This window comes from Python bivittatus, unplaced genomic scaffold (assembly GCF_059951505.1).
Source record: "Python bivittatus isolate LINGU-HERP-01145 unplaced genomic scaffold, Pbiv_v1 ctg000020_np1212, whole genome shotgun sequence".
Lineage (NCBI taxonomy): Eukaryota > Metazoa > Chordata > Lepidosauria > Squamata > Pythonidae > Python > Python bivittatus.
In genome coordinates, this window is record NW_028277030.1 from 62,252,642 (window position 1) to 62,269,151 (window position 16,510).

Below are 16,510 nucleotides of genomic sequence, written 5' to 3' on the forward strand. Positions count from 1 at the left end.
ATGCATTAAATCTATATTCATACCAAGGTCATTTAGGTCATTAAAAATAAGCCACATCACACAGCAAGAACTTATCTCTAGATATGTTCGTTAAAATCTGAAATATTAGCTGGATACAAGGAGGGAGGGAGGGAGGGAGGGAATTGGCATTGAAACTGAACAAAAATGTCTGTCACTAGTAAAATAAGCAGAACCCATCCACTCCAGAAAACTGAGATACTGAGGATGTGATTTTGATGAATTGGGTTGTTTAAAAAAAAATCTTCACAGAACTAAATTCGTTCAGACATAGTTTAAAAGAATCAAAAGTATAATTTTAGGAAGATATGTCCTTTTTTATTATTTCAATTTTTTAGATAAGTAATTAGAAGGCATTCGTTGAAAATACCCTGCCCTGTGCCTCAACTGGTGAAGTACTTTAGAAGCCAATGTTCAATTTTTACTATCCAACAAAACTTCACTTCTATAATAAGCTGAACTAGAGCTGTAAAATGAACATATTCTTTAAAAAACTTTATTAGTTATAATAATCTTCCATGGTGCCATTATGTAGCCTTAGAAATTACATAATAAATAACATATATGGGTAAAAGCCTTCAGTCTCTGAATTGGCTAATATAGACAGAGGTTCTGTCTATGTTAGGGATTCTCTAAACCCCTAATGCCTTGTAACCCAAACAGCCTTGGAAAAAATGGCATTTTTTCACCTTTTCTGTATTTTGGTACACGTTGCTACCTACAATAAAAACAATGAAGACTGGTACTAAGTTTCTAAGTCAGCAGTGGGAAAATTGCATCTGTCTTGGTGAAATGGCTGGATACACCCCAATCCCCAGTCCACCCACATGATGTCAAGGAGCAGAGAATAATACATGGAGAATGTGAAAGAAAAAGGAAAAAAAACTGAAAGACCATCTATTTCTTTTCAACTTTTCAAGCCTAGTCAGAGATTTTTTTTCCCAGCTACAAATAATAGAGGACAATGGTATAAATAGCATACTGCAAAAACAGACTGTAACAAATCTATTGGAATACAGTTCCCATTTCCCCAACCAACTTCATGCGGAAGCACCGAGAGATCACCTTTTTGCTACTGATATATTCAACACATGGATAACAAGAATTTCTCCCCATGAAATACATATGAGGGACAATTAGAAGTAACCCTTCCTTCCATGGAGGAGCTTTTTGTCCATGCACAGATCCCTTTCACATCCTTGCTAACAGCATTAATGAATGGGAGCATGATGACCCGACACCTCAGTCCAAGACAAGCATCTGAACCCCAGGAATGAGAGAGGGAGAGACAGGAAATTCACTGTAGTGGTAGATCCTATATAGACTACTCCCAGATGGAAAAGTTTAATCACCTTCTTAGGCATTGCCTCTCTCCTTCCCACATTTCATATCACATGGGATGATTCCTCAGCAGTATTTGCATCTCTAGCCAAGTAGCTGGTTCTACATATAGTGGATCTTGTTAGGAACATATAAAAATATGCTTATCTGTGTAGGCTACTGGCAGAAATTGCTTTGCCGAAAAGAGAAACATATACAAGTCCATAATATTTTATGGATATTATAAGCTATAAAAAGATACCACAACAGCTGTCCTGAAACAGCATGATTTGTTTTGTAACTTAATCGTGAGCATATCAAACAGCAGATTTTTTAAACTGCTGAGAACTACTGAATGCCTGTATCATTAGAAAAGATATGTTTGGATGTGAAATTCTCTGACTCCAAAGCCCATCCTTCCTGTGAACTGCATGTCTTCCTGTCATTAAGAGCTGTGAGGAGCACCCATGAAATTGTGTGGCTCCCCAGCTTTGTTCCCCAAATTTAGGTACTGAAGATGACAAAGGAGCTCTCTAGATAGGATGTTATGGGCTGGCTGGGTTGGACAGGGGAATGAAAATCCTGAATCTGTATGTGAATGAAAAATGTAACACAGCTAATTCTCTAACGTTTAGTGGAAAATAAAGCATTTTATGGTTTAGCTGTCCTGATGTGTGAAAAGACCAGGATGTATGATAACGTAGCCTTCCCCAACTGTATATGTTGTATTACTACTCCCATAAAAACAAATAAAAACAGGATCTTTCGCACCCACGTGTGCTCTTCAGTATTACAAATGACAAGAGATGAGTGAATTGTCTTGGATGCTCCTGGCTCCATGACATATTTATTGTCCTGTAATTTTCTTGTCATGCATTAATTGCAATCAGGAAGAACAGATACGTTTTGAAGGGTGATTTCTAAGATATAAATGTGCTTGCATCTAACTCAAAATCCTGGTGGGTGCACAGAGACATCCAGGCCTTTAGCTAGGCAAAAATGGAGAAGAGGTTTGCCATCGCCTTTGCCCGAGATTCTTTTTCTAACCTTCCCAGTCTCACCTAAAGTAGGACCCTGGGATTCCCTGGCCCAACCCTGCTTAACCTCTGAACCTAGACAAGGTTGGCCTGGCACGCCCATTTCTGAAAGCTGGCAGCGTGAAGAAATGGCCATTACATAAATAGTACTCTCCAGCTTCTCAGAATGCAAGGCTATGCTAAGAATAAGAAGTCGATATAAGCATTTTTTTCCCCTACTGCATTCGTCTGCAGATGCTTCCACCTGCAGCAAGCATTCCCGGAACAGACAAGCAACACACACCTGGTGTGTTTCTGATAGCAGCAAGAACACCTAGCAGACTACTGATGTCAACAAAATCTTGTTTGTATGAGGCACAGAAGCAGGTGTGTTGAATTAACATTAGCAAGGTAGTTAAGCAAGAAGACATTATTTCATTTGTTTTACTTAAAATAATAATTAAAAATACATTTATTTCTCATTTATTTATTTCCAAAATGTATATGACGCACTTCCAAACAAATATTTTCCTAGGGAAGCTTACAAAATCCTTAAAAACTAATATCTGGACGAGAAAAAGGGCACGGAGAAGGAGAAGCAGATGAGGAAGAAGAGGGGTGAGAAGCCTACTGTGCACAAAAAGCATTAAAATATCTGCTAGGCAGCAACGTATTAACTAAAAAGCACAACTGTAGCATAGATGAAGAGCTGGCATGAAAAAGTCTCAGAGAATAGAATGTCTTTCCCTCACAACAATGCCACAAAGTCATTTCCAAGCACATCTCTCCAGGGCAGTGTTTCTCAACCGTGGCAACTTTAAGATGTGTGGACTTCAACTCCCAGAGTTCTGAGAGTTGAAGTCCACACATCTTAACGTTGACAACATTGAGAAATGCTGCTCTATGAAAGAATTCCAGAACCAGGGGACCAACACTGAGAAGACTCATTCCTGGATAGCCATGACTTATGAATTACAGGATTGGGAGGGCATAATGACCACCTGCTGTTGAAAATCTAGGGATTTGCCAGTGAGCAGGGTTTATGAAGTCTTATGGCTCCTGGCCTGCATTTGCTTTAGGGCTCACACACTGTAATGAAACACCTCAATGTATTATTGCCATAAATTATATTTATTTCCTTCAGACTTCACCCTATCCATCTTCTTCTTTAGATGGCAGCTTAAACTCAAGCAGCTAAACAGCTCCACTTCTCTGTTCCAATGAAAAGAATAGGATAGAAACTTTACTGAGTTAGTCATCTAAAGTGTTCATTTTTCAGTTATTTGTGGTATTTTTTCAATTTAATTGTATAAAAAGTCACCAGATGTCTGGGAGCTGATTCACACTTACACGTGCATTAATAAACATTTCACTGCTTGAATCACAGCTGTACTTGTGAAATGCTTCTATTGAAAAGCACAGTATTTGACATGAAGTGATAGGAAAGCCTCAAGTCTATGAGGACTGATTGAAGAGGCCAATTTCATGAAAGTTGTCATGATGTTGCAGGTGAACATGCATAAGGAAGGAGGAAAAAACAACTGAAATATAAGAGCTATAAAATATATTTTATATTTTATATTTTATTTTTATGTAATATTTTATAAAAATATTTTTTCTTTCTTTTCCTTTCTTGCACTTTTTGCTTTCTCTTTGCTTTCTTTTTCTTGTTTCTTCCTTACTTTATATTAGTTTGTATTAGTTTTTATCTTCCTTAATAGTTTCAATACAAATCATATAAAAAATGAAATTGCTTTTGAGTAAATTGTTAGACTGTAATCTGACTGAAGCCTAATGTCTACTTTCTCAGATAATTATGCCACAATATATGTATTAGTTTTTAATAAAATCATAACTCATTTGTTTTTATTTTAGTGTATAATGTTGAGTGCACAGATCTGCACAGCAGCTAAATCACCAAAAGTCCTTCAAAACACAGCAGATACGCACCAGTGAATCATATCCACCTGTGGAAACTCCCTGTACTAAGACAATTTCGTTCAGCACATATTTCTCTATTCAGTAAGGAACTTACGGCCCTGGTTTATCTTTTCATGCAAATGAAACCTCAGTTTCCTGGTTTTCTAAGGTAAACAAGGAGCAATCAAGCTGCACTCAAGTCTTACCACTCTTCATTGCCAAACTAGTTTTCTAGATATTTGAATAATTAAAATAGCGATTCTAAAATTCAGGAGATCTGGAATGCATCACTTTTTAAGGGCCATAGATATTGCCTTTCCCACTTTAGGAGCCATTCAGTTTCAGTCATATGCTCCAAGTCACAGCTAAATAGACAGTTGCTCTGTTCGTGCCTTTGGGAAGTGTTGTCCAAACTTGGCCACTTTAAGATGAGTGGACTTCAACTCCCAGAATTCCCCAGCCAGCCATGCTGGCTGGGGAATTCTGGGAGTTGAAGTCCACTCATCTTAAAGTGGCCAAGTTTGGACAACACTGCCTTTGGGTGATCCCAAGGCCACAATTACCCTCTTCAGGTTACGATGACTGAAAAAACAGATGAGGCTAGCCTGTTTTAGGAAGGGAGAGCCCAGACTTTCCAGGAGGGGAGCTCTTTATTGCTATCTAGGTACCTCAATAGTTGCTGTTAACTGAGGGGTGGAAGAGACTCCATTTGTCCTGTTTACTCTGTACCTCATCCCTAAAGCAGCAAAAGGTACACTTGCACACACAGACCCACAGACAGTGATTCATTAAGAATCAAATACATTCATTCTGAGAAAGGGAAAAATTAAGACTACTTCCAAAAAAATCCATTTGGATGGGCTACTAGTATAATATCAGTTCCAACCTCTATTGAAAATAATTAATAAATTAGGTCTACACAAATGTTATGTTAAACAAAAATCCCACAACAACATTTGGTCGCTTCTAGTTACTCAAAAGTGCATTCTCCATATATTTAGCTCCATAGATTTGGCCATTTCCCCAAGACTATTTGTCTGTCTGGTGATTGCTACGTAGTACATTATCTGTAAATCTATGTACCTGTCTCTCCCCTACCACTACGACTACCTCTACCTCTACCTCTATATCTGTATCAGAACTTACGGTTCAGCTTCAATACTCTGGTCAGGAGCAACATAGTTAGCTGGGATATAGCCTTGCAGTTTTTGTCCAGGTCTGGCAAGACCATTCTCCACAAGCAGTTGTGCAAACCACCAGCCCTCCTGAGAGGTATCCAGCACTTCAAGCCTATCTCCAGGTTCAAAACTCAGATCTTCTTCAGTCCGGGCTTGGTAAGCAAACAGGGCAACAAATCTGCACGTCGGCTCTACTGTTCTGGGTGGGGATGATGTGGGTGGTCCTCCCGGAGGGCCATTTGTACCAACGTCTGTAGCTGTCTTACCTCCTGACCTGCAATCACAGGCATTGAAAAGCCAGAGCATGTAGGACTCCAGACCTGCACAATGCTTCCGGCAGCAGTTCCCCATACTGCGGCTACTCTTACTTCGTAGCTTCAATTTCTTCAGCTTCTTTTCCCCTGTCCCGTGTTAGGCTTTCACAAATCCTTGAAAAATATTTCTTTCGTTATATGTCATTTCAAAACTCATTCTTCGATTCCTTTGAACAAGATAAAAGGGAAGAGAACTTGCTGGGACTGGAGAAGATCTTCTGCTTGGACTTCTTTCCTCTCACCTTCTGAAAACAAAAAGTCTTCACCAAGAGTTTCTTCCTCGTTTTCCAGCTACAAACTCAGGACTGAAATCTGAGCAATGAAAAGCAACTCTTCATGTGAGGGGAATGTTTCACTTCCTCTTCTGATCACTCAGAAAGACCTGAGCCATTATCTCGAGAGCCAAAAAAGATAGAACAAGCAAACAGAAGCAGAACAGAAACTTTTCAGCCAATCTTCCTACCTTTGTTCCTCCTAATATTCTTTAGTCTCTCAAAGATACAGCTAGTGCAGAGAGACTACTGTAAAATCTTGTCGCTCTTGGTAATGAATAACCACTCAGACTGACCTTTTGTGTTAATACACTGAAATGTGGACAAACTTCTTTTGTATGTACTTCCTGGTTTCTCCTCTTTCTGCCTCTCTCTTTTATACACACAGAGAGGCATATTGTCCCTTCCATCCTGTACACCACAAATAAAAGCAATCCGCAAAATCATTGTACCACACAAATAAATGTGTTGTTATTATCATATTTGCCATGAATTCTCAACTCTTCCCCACCTGGGGAAGAACCTTCCCCAGGTTCTTCAAACCTAAGTGAAAAAAATGTCATTACCCTTACAAGAAATTATGTTGTTCAGAAAACACTGATTTCCATTCCACTTGCCATGGTCCTCCTTTCTCTTCTACCGAAGCCAGTAAATCTCTGAATTCTATATGGTGTGTGGTTGTATTCTTATCCTGGACACTTTCTGGATAATACACAGGATTTTTAAAAAACTAATTGTATTGTGATTTTTAAAAGAGAAGTACTGTACAGAAAAAACAGTAAACGAAAACAAATTTTAAAAAGTAATATTCAACAAATTAATTAATTATGAAATTGGAATACCAAAGAGAAAAAAAATGAACAAATAAACAGAAAAATCCTAAAAAATTAACATGATAAATTAAGATGAATTTAAGATGAAATATATATCACCTATTGTGATGGAATGGAATCATGAAGGTCAAACTCAGGGAGGGAAACATGCTCTTTCGTCTCCTGAGGGGCGAGGAAGAGATAAGATCATGATGTCAGGCCTAGCCCAAGGAACTCCAGGAGACCATGCAGATTCAGTTCAGCAATGTTTATTAGCTACAACCTCTAGCAAGAATCTTCCCAGACTGAAACCTCAGTTCCCAAAGTCAGCCAGTCAAAACAGAGTGAATTCCTCAGGGAGGTGCCAGCCTCATCCTCTTATCTCTTCCTCGCCCCTCAGGAGACGAAAGAGGATGTTTCCCTCCCTGAGTTTGGCCTTCATGATTCCATTCCATCACACCTATACATTTAATCATGTAATAGCAATGTATCAATTTGTGCATAAAAATGTCTCTATTCTTGTAAAATATAATAAAATCTATGCCAATATATATTGTTCATTTTTTGATTAGTAAAAAAAGCCCTGCCTTTTCAAAAATGGATATTTGCATATTTCTTGAATCTAGTTTTTGATGTCAGCAGTAATAGTATTTTTTCCAGTCTCTCAATATAATTATCTTGGCTATTCCCCCTCCCTGTAATAACCAATACTTTGCAAGAGTGATCAGATTCTACAATTTGGAATATAATTCAAAATAAGATTGACTTTTTTAACTTGAAAACATTTATCCAGACATCTACATATATGTTACAATATTCTTCCAAAAAGAGATCAAATCGTTAATATACCCTCAAATGTGTTATATTGCCAAAACAGAAGATCTGCAGCCCAACACTTCTGATAAATTCTTTGAGAAGTCCAACAGACTTGGAATAAACACTTTTGATGGATTCATTAACATCAAGTCCAAAGAAGTAAACTCAACCTTTTTTTAAGGCTTGGATTTATTGATGTTCTATTATTGCTTATTCCAATTCTTTATTTGTTAAGAAATATGTATCAGTAACTTCAACTTTTAATAATATTTCTGATATAATTTTGAAGTTGGTTTAATATCAACAAACCCAATCAGAAATTTATTTATTTATTCATCACATTTATGTAGCCGCCCATCTCATGAACGTGACTCTGGGTGGCAAACAGTAAAAACAGATCATAGAAGAAACAAGCATTAAAAATTATTCCATAGTCAAAAAAATCAATATTATTTAAAAAGACTAGAAAAGAGCATCTTCGATATTACCTACAATGTAGCCATCTCACCACTGATAGCATTTCAGGGTTCTTTGAAGCAGCTAAGACATCTGGTCCATAGTGATAATTCATGTTTAAGTTGATTATATTGCCACTAATGCATTACAGAAAGAAAATTCTAACTGTAGTTATTGAGATTCCTTAAAATAATCATTACAAAGTAATTGATTTAAAGTAACAGGCCGAACACATGCTAGAGCTGCTATTAAGGCCTACATTGTGGCAATAAGAGTGGCAAAGCGCCAATACTTCTCCACCCTTATCGTGTCTGCAGAGTGCCACCCGGTGGCCCTGTTTGGGATCACTAGATCCCTCCTCGGTAGGAGGGAGCTGGAGATTCATTTGCAGGGCCACATGGAGGAATTTTCAGAGCACCTGCAGGATAAAATCGTGCGAATTCGTTCCAAGTTGGACTCCGAGCGTGGCCTAGGGTCTGGGGAGATACCAGGGGATTGTTCTTGCCCAGTTATCTGGGAACAGTTTGATGCTGTTGTTCCTGAGGAAGTGGACAGGATCCTCTAGACTGTGAGGGCCACCACTTGTCATCTGGACCCATGTCCCTCCTGGGCAGTGAAAGCAATTCAGGAGGTGACATGTGGTTGGATCCAGGCTATAGTTAATACATCCTTGCAGGAGGGAGTGTTTCCAGAACACTTTAAAGAGGTGTTGGTGCACCCCCTCCTCAAGAAGCCCTCCCTGGATCCTACCGTACTGGACAATTTTCATCCAGTCTCCCACCTCCTCTTCTTGGGGAAGGTGGTTGAGAAAGTGGTGGCATCACAGCTCCAAAGGGTCCTGGATGAAATGGATTATCTGGACCCTTATCAGTCAGGTTTCAGGCCCAGTTATGGAACAGAAACGGCATTGGTCGCACTTATGGATGATCTCTGGCAGGAGCAGGATGATGGAAGTGCAACCATCCTTGCTCTCCTTGAACTCTCAGTGGCTTTCGATACCATCAACCATGGTATCCTATTGGGACGGCTCAGGGATTTGGGGGTGGGTGGCACAGTTCTGTGCTGGTTCACCTCCTTTCTTCGGGGCCAGTCCCAGTCAGTGGTGATAGGGAGCGAGAGGTCCCATCCTCGGCCCCTCCTCTGTGGGGTGCCTCAGGGTTCAGTTCTCTCTCCGCTCCTTTTCAACATCTACATGAAACCGCTGGGTGAGATCATCCGTCATCATGGGATGAGGTATCATCAGTATGCTGATGATATTCAATTATATATCTCCATCCCTGGTGAGGTAAGTGATGCCGTGACTGCCCTCTTGTGGTGCCTGGAGGCTGTGAGGGTCTGGATGGGGAACAACAGGCTCCAGCTGAACCCTGGTAAGACGGAGTGGCTGTGGGTTAATGGCTCCTCTGTATCCAGGACATTGTCATCGTTGGTGCTGGATGGGGTAGCACTGCCCCAGACAGACCCAGTGCGTAATTTGGGGGTCCTCCTGGACTCACGGCTCCTGCTCAAATTGCAGGTGGCAGCCATGGCCAGGATGGCTTTTGCACAGCTTCGGGTTGTGTACCAGTTACGCCCCTTCCTGGATCAGGATGCCCTTCGAACGGTCACTCATGCCCTTGTTATCTCCCAGATAGACTACTGCAATGCGCTCTACATGGGGCTACTCTTGAAAAGTATCCAGAAGCTTCAGCTGGTCCAGAATGCAGCCGCGCGAGCTATTTTTGGGATCCGAAGAAGGACCCATATAACACCTTTGCTCCATCAGCTCCATTAGGTACCAGTTTGCTTCCGGGTCCAATTCAAGGTGTTGGTTATCACCTTTAAAGCCCTACATGGCATGGGGCCAGGCTACCGCCCCGCCCCTTGATTTCAACCTGTCCCACCCAATCTCACAGAGAAGGCATGCTCCGGACCCCCTCAGCAAAAGAACTGCGACTAGTGGGGTCCAGAAGGCGGGCCTTCTCTGCTGCAGCCCCCACCCTTTGGAACATCTTGCCCCCAGAGGTGAGACAGGCCCCCTCACTCCCGGCCTTTCGGAGGGATTTGAAGACCTGGTTCTGCCATCTGGCCTGGGGCGGGGAGGGAGGATGTCAGAAATGGGGTTGGCTAGCCCCCTAGAAGCCTAGTGTGGCTTCCATCAGCCTCTTGGATGTTTTTTCTCTTCTTTCCATCTGTGTAGATGTGTTTGTCTTTTTATAAATTTTAATCATGTATTTATTGTTTTAACTTGATGTAAACTGCCCAGAGTCCCCCATTGCGGGGAGATGGGCGGGGGATAAGTCTATGTACAAATAAATAAATAAACAAACAAACAAACAATTCCAGATTCTGCCCATACTTTCCAATACAATGTCTTCCCAGCTATTTTTAGAGTACAGTTAATCACAAAGCTAAATATTCATGAGACTCAGCATGAAAAGCCCAATATATACCCCAATAAAGCCCAAATATATCTTATTGCACATAAGCCAGAAAACTTTCTTGCTATATGTTGACCCTGGTAATTGCCAGGATCTTAACAGAGAGATATAATAACTTTCCAATAAAGCCAATAGAGGTTGATGTAAATTCTCATCCACATAAATGTAGATGATAAAGTAAGTGGCCAAATGTTTATGAAGATTCTCAGTCATCCAGGTGGAATTGTCTGGAGGTTGAGTCATGGCAACTGGACTTATTTTCTTGTCCAAGTAGCAAAACATCTCTAACCAAAAAGAAAAAGAAAAGAAGTCCAGTTGCCATGACTCAACCTCCAGATAAATGGCCAAATATATTTTTGAAAGTCTGATAAATTAAAACCTCCTTCTTCAAGAGATAGATCAACTTCACCAATGAAATCCTTGGTTGTCTGTCTTGCCATATAAATTTTCTTATTAGTCTATTAATCTGAATAAAATATCTATTTGGAATTAACATTGAGGTACCTTTCAAAATATACATCAATCAGGGAATAATATTGATTTTAATAACATTCATCTTATCCCACCAACTTACTGGAACTTTAATCCAACTATTTATATCCATAGAAATCTTATCTATGACTTATTAATTTCTACATATTTGGAAATATTTTATATAGTTAATCCTAAATATTTAATATATTGTATGCATATGACAAAACCCAACATCTTATATTGATTTACTGATATATCAGATCCCAAAGAATATAAATTAGATTTTTCCCAACTAATCCTATAGCCTGAATATTTTCCAAATTGTTGAACCACCCATGTGAAATTAGGAATGATGTAGAATCATTATCTAGAATTGCCAGGATATCATCAGCATATAAAAATGATGTATACTCTGAATCCACCAATGTAATTCCAGTGAAAACACAGGATTGCCCAACTATAGTATACCCAAGTGCACAATTGCCCTTGCCATGCCTGTTCACTTCTGACAATTAAGAGGCATTGCCAAACTTATTTTCCAGCTTCTAGAGGCCAGAGGCTTTGCCGTTCCATGTCAACCAAAACACCAATGAAGATGCTTACATATATGTTCAAAAGCACAGAGCCAAACTAGATGATGGAGTTGTATATGTATATGTATGTATATATACACACTATACTTTGAACAAGGCAGAGATCTGTACTGCTTGCTACCTGCCTGTTTTTAATTAGAAGGATGGACTTAGGTCTGTCTTTGGATGGAACAGAATAGATCATGTTTTCCTGCATCTAAAAACCAAGTAGAATTTGGTTGACTGGGATCAATGAAGTAGCGGACAAACCATGGGAATCGAAAGCAAACTGAAAAGTAGTTCTCCTAGTCTATCTGCATTTCAAACATAATCAGTCACTGCTGCAGACAGATCTAACCTAAAAACCACTTGCATGATAGTCATAGTGATATTTCTCTCAGAATTGTACTTGGGGAGGTTACGTTCAGCATCCCGTGTCACACCTTTTCTGAAGTCACAGAGCCACTGCTTGGAAATCTCTTGCATTCTTGCAAGACTTCATTTTGGATGACCTGGTTAAACTTTCTGCTGCCAGATATGTAGCCCCAGAATGTACCAAATGCACATATAATTCCTTCCATACATTTCTACTCTAAATAGCAGTAGATATGGTTGGCCATGATAAAAGAAAATCAGAAAACAAGTTAATTTAAAATAGAATTAAAGACAACATTAATAGTCACTGCAATAAAAACACAAGCAATAGAAAAAGGAGGAGTCAAGATACTTCCTGCAATTTGTTGTGTATGCCCACACCTACATCTATTATCTAGAAATATAGATCTACCCTATGCTGGATACATTGTGTAATACACCTTAAATAAGGTCATAATATAGTTCAAAATATCACAGTTGCTTCCTATTCTTTTAGCATTTATGGCCACTTTCCTGCAAAAAAACCCACTGTCATCTTAAAATATATTTTACCATCTAACCTGTCTGTAGGTCAAAATTCCTCTGCAGAATGATGGATCTTTGGACTGAAATATGTAGCATTTCAAATAAAGAACCATGCCCACATCAGGACTTCCCTTAATCTGTAGTTAGTACTTGACATAACTGGGATCTGCTCAATTTTCTATGTACATGGACTGTAGCCCACCAAGCAACTGATACGTGGTTGACAAGGCGAATCATACATGTTAAATGAACATGTGTGAGTTCCAAATTTTTTTGTCTGCTGAATGCTACTGTAAACTGCCATTCACAGCAATTCTAGGACACTTCCATATGGTGGCTTTGAGACAGCTTGGAATCCCCTCTGGATCTACCTATTCCCATGACGTTGACAGAGACTGGAAGCTGAATTGATTTATTATCAGCTCCAGGGTTGTGCACATAAACTCACTGCAAAACTAGTCTTTTTCTTGAAGTACTACAGCTCTGCAGAACCTCCGAACAGCCTGTTCTTTCTTTGGTGGGAACTCTGATCTTGTTCTGTCTTTGATCTCATTGGCAGAAACTCTGCTTAATCTTTAAGAATCACATCAACTTTAATGAATACATTCCTTAAACAGTATTTTTATATCGAAGTTTGGAAAAGGTTGACTCTTTAATGAGTAGCAGGATAGTGCTATGTTCATGCAGGTTCTAAAGCACTTCTTTCAAATTATCTTTGAACTATACACAGCCCTGCTGTGTAATATATGTTTTATTTATGAATAAAGCAAGCATAGTACAGAGAGCAGAAAAGTCTTCTGCAGGCAAATCAACTGTGACTGCATAATATCTTTAGGAAACACCAGCTTGAACTCTCTGTGAACATTTTTTTCTATCCTTATCAATAAAAAGCAGAAATCTTATTTTCAAAGACTGGAGAAGAAGAATTCCAGTCTTCAGGGAACATTATTGTTCTTTAGTTAATTTGCTAACCAGACCACTCATTAGTTTACTGGCATACACAATCCTTTCATAGTAACTAGAACAGCCAAATTCATAGCATTGTAAATACTCTACCGTTGCAGAGCATAAAAAAATCTGTGTCGTTTGTGTGCAAACCTATTCCCCAAATCCTTATTAACATAATAAATAGATGTGATAAATCCTGTTTTCTGCTGCTCGCATTGTGAATTTGTTTTGAGATCAGTGGCAAGGCTCAGTAACAATACACATGAATGCTTTGATAAAATGCCAGGATATAATTTTTATTCAGAATCTTCAAACTCCAACACTAAGGAGAGCTTCTTCTCATCTAAAATCAGATACATTTTATACCTGTTCTCATACTCCAATGACTTGATTGCCTAAACTGCTTACATTTTGACAGCATGTTTTCAGTGCTATGAGGGGTTCATTTACAACCAGAGTATAAATTAATGAAATCCTAGCAATAGCCTAGCTTTACAAGATGATGAGGTCTAGAATTGTTAACATGCTGTAAATCTTCAAAGCTGAAGCTCCATACAGGACTTACTGTCACACAGATCTGTTGCCTCAGTGCCTTGGCTACCAATTGGTGGTATTGCCAGAGTGGAGGGCACTGCCACTAAGTATCCTGCTGGATACCCTACGCTAGTTTTTATCTCAGCCACCCCCTACAAGCCACCATACTCACACCTTTTGTTTTCTTCTTTCACTTGCAAAAAAAAAAAAAGGGAAAGATGTGCTCTTAGCATCTCTTTATCTCCAGATGGCCTTTCAGAGAGGGAATTATTGGAAGTGTATAAATTGGGTTAAGTAGTTGTAACAAGTAGTTCAACCTTTTTTTTTTTGGCACCAGTACTTCTGAAGGATGATGAACTATGCCAAGAAAACATAAACTGTAGAACATTTTGGGAGAATTTTGTATTTTTATTCATAGACTTACCTTCTTTTAAACTAGGGGTGGGGAAACCCTTGGTGCATTAGTCTAATTCAGCTCATCAAGCCACCCCATGGTTGGGTACTTCTTTTTCTGAGATTTTTTTTTAATTCCCAAATCTGTACAGGTGAATCACACTTAAAATTGGGGGGAAATGATAAAGTGAAATAAAGCAAAACTATCAGGTACAAAGTAGCTTCCAGTTAGTGAAAAAGAAGACAGGAATGACAAAGCAAGAGAGACCAGCATCGCTTAGTGCACAAGCTTATTCTCTGGTGGTGGAAGAGCAATGCTCCCATCTGAAACTCCTGATACAATTGTGTGATCTACGGGTTTATATGGAAGGGTTCCCCATTTGACTTATATTTTGACATAGGATTATAGACCCTTGAATGTTCATCTTCAACATAAGAGCTGGGTGGCCTGAATTGCTGCTTTAAACAAGACATAATTAAATGGATCGTACAGAAATGTAATAACTGTTAGCAATTCAAGTGTTCAGTTTTTTACATTGTGCTTAGTGCTGTTAGCATTATGCACATACCAACCTCTGAAAATTATAGCATTTTTAAGTTGTTTTAAATGCACAGCTTGTGGTCTACTGGTATACATTCTTTACAAACAACATTCTCCCTGATAAAAGCCTGTCATTACCTCTGATTCCAATAAAACCTATTCCATTTAACGTAATATCAGCTTAGGTTGTTTACTTATACAAAATAACTGTAATGATTAAACACAGCTGTAAAACACGCTTTTCTTGGCTAAGCAAGGGGCAATAATTCCATAAACAAATTAGAAGTTGGTTTAATGGAAGAAAAATCTTGAGTGCGATGTTTTGTGTGTTCTGTTTTTCGTGTGTGTGTGTGTGTAATTAAATCACAGTTGTAACATAGCTGAAACATTTGCGTTTCAGGAATATATAATGCTTATTTGCACATTAATTGACACCATACTTTACAATGGTGTTTGGGAAAGCAATAACAAAATGGCTTCCTCTGCTGTGTGGTTTTTTTTTTTTTAATTTGCATTTACTATTTGAAATATCCTTGAACATCCATTATTATCAGGTTTACTTATACATGATGTTACTCAGAACACTGAAGTGCATTTGCAAAATGAATAATGACCAATGCCACCAATTACCTAAGCTGGTGTGTATGTTCTGCATTTAAATCACTTAGCCCGCTGCCATTCTAAGTGGCTGCAGAGCAGAGGGAAAAAGCAGAAGCCAGGCTATTCCATCATTTCTGCCAGCTGCCTTGGGCTCTTTCCTAAATCTGGCTTTGCCAGCAACCATTCCATCGGGGAACCTGAACTGTTTTTACCCCAGCGAATCCACATGAGAATCATAAGGTTAAGGACTAGGATCTCCTTTTCTTTTCTTCCTCCTCCATCCTCTTCCCCTTTGTGGACCAAATATTTCAGACTGTAAGCCTAGAGCAGAGACAGTCTTTATAAACTGTGCTAGCATGTGGTAGAAATGTTTTAAATTAATACAATAAATACATTAAAATTACCTGAAGCGAAGTACTCCATTTTACACCTCATTACGAAATCACATTCCTTTTCCAAGGCTAGACAGGAAGAAATCCCAGTCTCCTTCTACTGGAATTGAGGAGAACTGCAGCTTTCAAGATGCATAGACTAGTCAAAGTTAGGAAACCAATTTGGGAGAGATCCAGGATTAGCCACATTATGAAGAGTATTTGGAAAGCAGGGGCATCTGTGTGCAATGGGTCAATGACATCAAAATGGCAGAGGCAACTAGGCGATCAAAGCCCAGCCCCTTACATTTATGTAAAGTGTGCAATGCATATTAAAGAGGGGAGGGGCTTAAATCCGCCAGTAGCGCTCACCATTTTGACAATGTTGCCCCCTCCCGAATTATGTCAAAAAGTATCTAGAAAACTAGACAAAGAAAGAATGTAGCTGTTGCCCATTCATTTAACTTTATAGGCAAACCAGATCAGGTGCAACAAAGGGGATGATGACAGGGTCCACACACTCCATCAAGCAATGCCTTGCTTAATCATCATTTGTTGAATACATCCCACTTACACCATTGTTGAATAAATCACCATTTATTTGTTTTTTTATTTGACTGATTTATACAGCTGCC

The 16,510-nt window shown here is 39.2% G+C and overlaps 1 protein-coding gene across 1 annotated transcript in view; it reads right to left on the minus strand.

Moving 5' to 3' along the window:
• Positions 1-6,429, minus strand: part of FRK (fyn related Src family tyrosine kinase) — a 50,725-nt gene extending 44,296 nt beyond the window's left edge. The window contains exon 1 of the mRNA XM_007429060.4: positions 5,421-6,429. Coding sequence (XP_007429122.1) covers positions 5,421-5,803 — 383 coding nt within the window. The 5' untranslated portion in view covers positions 5,804-6,429. The remainder of the gene's footprint in view (positions 1-5,420) is intronic.
• Between the last annotated feature and the right edge of the window lie 10,081 nt (positions 6,430-16,510).